The sequence below is a fragment of the Aristolochia californica genome, unplaced genomic scaffold (assembly GCF_029961685.1).
Source record: "Aristolochia californica isolate CCGP_79_NKW_82.1479 unplaced genomic scaffold, dmAriCali1.0.hap1 SCAF_11, whole genome shotgun sequence".
Taxonomy (NCBI): Eukaryota; Viridiplantae; Streptophyta; class Magnoliopsida; order Piperales; family Aristolochiaceae; genus Aristolochia; species Aristolochia californica.
In genome coordinates this window covers 28,006,917-28,011,338 of record NW_027181782.1, presented here as the reverse complement: position 1 = coordinate 28,011,338, position 4,422 = coordinate 28,006,917, and the positions used below count along the sequence as shown (strand labels likewise).

The 4,422-nt window shown below is 39.7% G+C and overlaps 1 protein-coding gene across 1 annotated transcript; it reads right to left on the bottom strand.

Moving 5' to 3' along the window:
- Window positions 1–3,799: 3,799 nt before the first annotated feature.
- LOC137943718 (auxin-responsive protein SAUR67-like) lies at window positions 3,800–4,168 on the bottom strand. The gene has a single exon (XM_068789155.1). The coding sequence runs from the start codon at window positions 4,166–4,168 to the stop codon at window positions 3,800–3,802; it is 369 nt and encodes a 122-aa protein (XP_068645256.1).
- Window positions 4,169–4,422: the final 254 nt, after the last annotated feature.

Below are 4,422 nucleotides of genomic sequence, written 5' to 3'. Positions count from 1 at the left end.
GTAGACATTATCTTCCAAGAGGGTCACGATCTCAATTCTACACCCATATTTTATAGTTCATAATACCAATGGTGGAAATTTAGGATGAAAATTTTCTCACAATCCATTGGGTATAAATTTTGGGATGCAATCATAAATAGACCCTTCTTCCCATTTCAAAATATAAAAGGAAAAATTACACCTAAACTAGTCTTTCATTGGAATGAATCAGAAATTGCAAAGGTAGATGACAATGGAAAGGTCATGGCACGATTGCCTAGTTCCTTAAGTAATGAGATGGTAGATTCTTTTTCTTCTTGTAAATATGCAAAGGATTTATAGAAAAATTCAAATCAAACTTTTTTAGAAACTCAAAATATTGTCTCACTCTCTGTACACTAAATTTTGAGATAATGCAGACATTGAAAAGTGTAGATGCTCATGATTTGTTGGAGAAATCCTCTTCGATAGAGATAGGACATTTGAGAGTAATAATTTTAATGAAATGGATAACGAATAATTATTGTTGCTACTAGGTAAATCCATATCCTCCTTTGAAATAAAAATAATAATAAAAATTTGAGCCAGCATCCTTATCCTCCCTTATGTTGAGGAATGTAGGCATACAAGGTTTGATTAAAAAAGCCATTATCCATACAAAATTGTATGAAATTCGCCCAACAAATATTCCTTGGCATTATCAGAGGGAAGTACTTATAATTTGTGACTAAATTGAGTCGAGACCATGGCATTCAAGGATTTAAATATGCACAAAATTTCAGATCTATAATTAAATAGAAACAACTATGTTACTCTAATAAAATCATTAGTAAAAGTAAAAAAGTACTTAACGTGATAAACATTTGAAATACTCAATGGTCCCCATATATCAAAATGGACCAATGAACAAAGAGCAACGCCTTTAACTTCAGCTTGAGGAGAATAAGTAGTTCATTGATGTTTGTTTAATTCACTCACCTCTCAATTTTTAAGCGGAAAATAGACTTTAAAGAAGGAAACAAGTGTTGAAGTAATGACAATGATGGATGCCCTAATTTGTTGTGTCATTGTCATGCCTCTGGCTAAGAAATAAAATCCACGATAACTTGAAACAAGTTGAAGCCTCCACCAATCACCTATTTCGTCCCCAAATCTTGAAAAACACAAGAAGATGGAGAAAAAGTGATAGAGTGATTAAACTTCTTGGTTAACTGGCTTACAGACAATAAATTTAACAAAAGCTGAGGAACAAATAAAACATCATGAAGCTGAAGAGTAGGAGTAGCAGAGGAGGAGCCCATCCCAAAGACCTTGGTTTGAGATCCATCTACTATGGTAAAATATTTATCTCGTAAACATGGAGACAAAGATTGTAAAAGACTTTTATTACCTGAAGAGGAGGAAGAAGCAAAAATCATACCTGAGATAGTAATAGCAGCAACAATAGTGGAGGAGGAACTGGATGTAGGTGTCATCAAAGTTTTCACCCTCTGAAATAGCTCAAAGTCATCATCTGAGATTGTCTTCTTTCCTTTCTGTGACTTGGATTTCTGTTCATTATTTTCAATATCATTTACCAAGATCTGATTAGCAATAGTCCAATCCGGCTTACCATCAAGTTTATTACAAGTATCAATTAGATGATTGAATCCTCCACAATAAGGGCATAAGATATGTGTTAGTCCTCGAGGAGCTGGAACCAGCTTTACCACCTCTCTCATTACCTCCTTTAGAGTTCCCACCGCGGCCTCTATTGGTTGAAGTTGTAACTTTGTTACTAGAGTACAAAGCTGAGAATATTTCAACCTGAGCAATAGTAGAGGGGTCTAGGATTCGAAGCAATGTGGCACTTATATTATCAAATGATGGAAGTGCAGTGGAAGGACAAAGCGGTGATTTAGCCACCTCAAGGTATTGGTGTTGGAAGATAGGCTCAAGCCCACATGACGAAGGAAGGCCTAGACGTCCAAGAGGGATGTGTAGGAACGGGTGAGTTGGGCCGACTCAACCCGTCCGATCCGACTCATAAATTAAATCAGGTTACAATATGATTTTGATTTTTTTTTCTACGCTCTGGAGGTCATCTTCAACCTCCAGGCACGTAGAGAGGGAGTGCCCTTGCCATCCCTCTTCTCCACTTTGATGTCAGACGACATCGTAATCCTTGCCAGTGCACTCCAGCCCAGCCATCACTCCACCGAGAACATATCGAGATGATGACAAGGAACTTGGCATCTGTGGTCTGGTCTCCTCACTGTGGGATGGCGATGATGGGGATTGCGGAGCTCAGGCTCTTCTCTTCGAGCGCCTTCGACAGGTCATTCCTGGCCATGTTTCTTACTACCCATAGGAAGATTTCTTGTTGTTGCGTATCCCGCATGTCATCTACCTCCAAGGCAGGATGTCAGCACATCCCGTGCCACCCATCACTCCGCGTGCCGATACCAAATGGGCGTCATAATCCTCGACAGTTCACCCCTCACCGGCCATCACTCCACTGAAACAACAACACACATAATGCCAGTCTCGACACGGTGCACCAATTGTCGAGCTCCCTATGTTCCTACGTAGTTGCCTCTTGGCTGCAAACAATGTCGAGAGGCCAACAAGATCAAATGGTTGGCCACTGATTCAGATGCAAAAAATGTAGCAGATAATCGGGAAGTGATGGACTGTGGTTCAGTCGATAATTCGATGATGGCGCATGCAGCACTGTGGACAGGCTTTCAGTGCCATTCCAATAAGCCTAAGAACTCACTCAACCTTTAATAATGGAATTGAAGGCAGGCTAGAGGTATCACTCTGATACCAAATCTAAGCCTAAATATGAATTTATACAACATTATGAAATTCATGAAATAGAATTAAACGGAAGCATGAAAGAATGCTTACCTCCAGTCATGACAATCAAATTCCCGAAACAGAATATCGTCTCATCTATTCCGATGCTCCTCGATGGAAGAGTTATAGGCACTCTGTTAGACCAGATCTGTTGTTCATAAATACATATTTTTCCATCAAAAGATAGAGGTTTCACAATGCCTACCTTAAGGGTTATCCTTGTAAAAACAATAATTGCTAACAAAAAGGCCTTGTCTTCTTTAGAAACTGCACATTGAAAACAAATGCCTTCAAAATTTTTAATGTGACCGTTCAATGATGATCAATAAAATCAGTTTTTCTCATAGGTTTATAGAGCACGACGTAGGTGCCTCTCTCTTAGAGGGCTTTCTCAATAAAATCAGTTTTTTCTCATAGTTTTCCATGGATTTGGACGCCCTTCTTTGCATGGAAAAGGATGTCTAACATGTCTTGTGCTTGTGTCTTCACAATAGTTGCAGGGAAATAATGGTTTGCCTCAATTTTTAGGCAACTACTACGTATAACACATGTGATAAAAAACGCAAATATTTGTGTCATTCTGTTTGCATTTTCTAAGCGAAAATATGAAGTTCCAACTTTCTGTTATCTCAAGCATTGCTTGGATGGAGGCGAACTATGCTCCAACATGGATCACTAATTAATGATCACATGGTCTATACCCTACACAAACCGACGTTCGTCAACCAAAACATTTGTTAGAATTTTCTTGTCCCAAAGACATTTTTATTGATAGCCAACCTATCCACCTCCATGAATGAGTGTTGGGGCTTTCTTACAATTATTAAAAAAGCTGTAGAAAATCGATCACCATGAATGACTCAGTAGTTGTCAACATTTCAAGGCATGAAAGTGATATAGGCAAAATCGTATCGAACCAAAATTGCTCTAATATTTACATTTGTTGCCAAGTCTTACAAAGCGCATGGTAAAAATTTCACTAACAACTAAAGACGGAGATATGCTGGATTAGTTCTTGTTGGACCAAGGAAGATGTTAAGCACCCATCTGTGGTTATTGAGACGAGCAAAGCCTTCTGTAAATCTTCACTCAGCGATCTCTGCGTCAACGAGATTAAGTATTCCATGGAGGCACCATCACATGGCAGCATAATTGGCCCATTTCCCGGCAGTCCGTATTCTTCTTCGGAGACCGCCAACAAAGCTTGTAAAATGGGATTGCAGAGGAATGTCAAGGGAAGGACGAAGCGTTCACAATCTGTTGTGTATGCAACAAAATGACCTTTCTCAGCGACGGATCTGGTCCTCGTCGCAGCCAGTTTCTTCACCAACTTCTTGGGGCTCATCATTGCCGCGAGTGAAGAGTTGCAGAAAGATCTCCCGGAGGAAAGAGAGACCGATCTGGGATTCCAATGCGTCGTGTATTGATGAATGAAAAGCCGGAGAAGGTGATATATATATATATATATATCTAAAGCAACCGTAGTTCGTTATCTGCTGGGTCTCTGTACTCTTGCCGTGTCAGCTGGGATGCAATCCCATGTGCCTGTCATACCACAATAGGGCCTAGAGGTGAGAGCAGGTTGGGCCATAGTTGGTTATC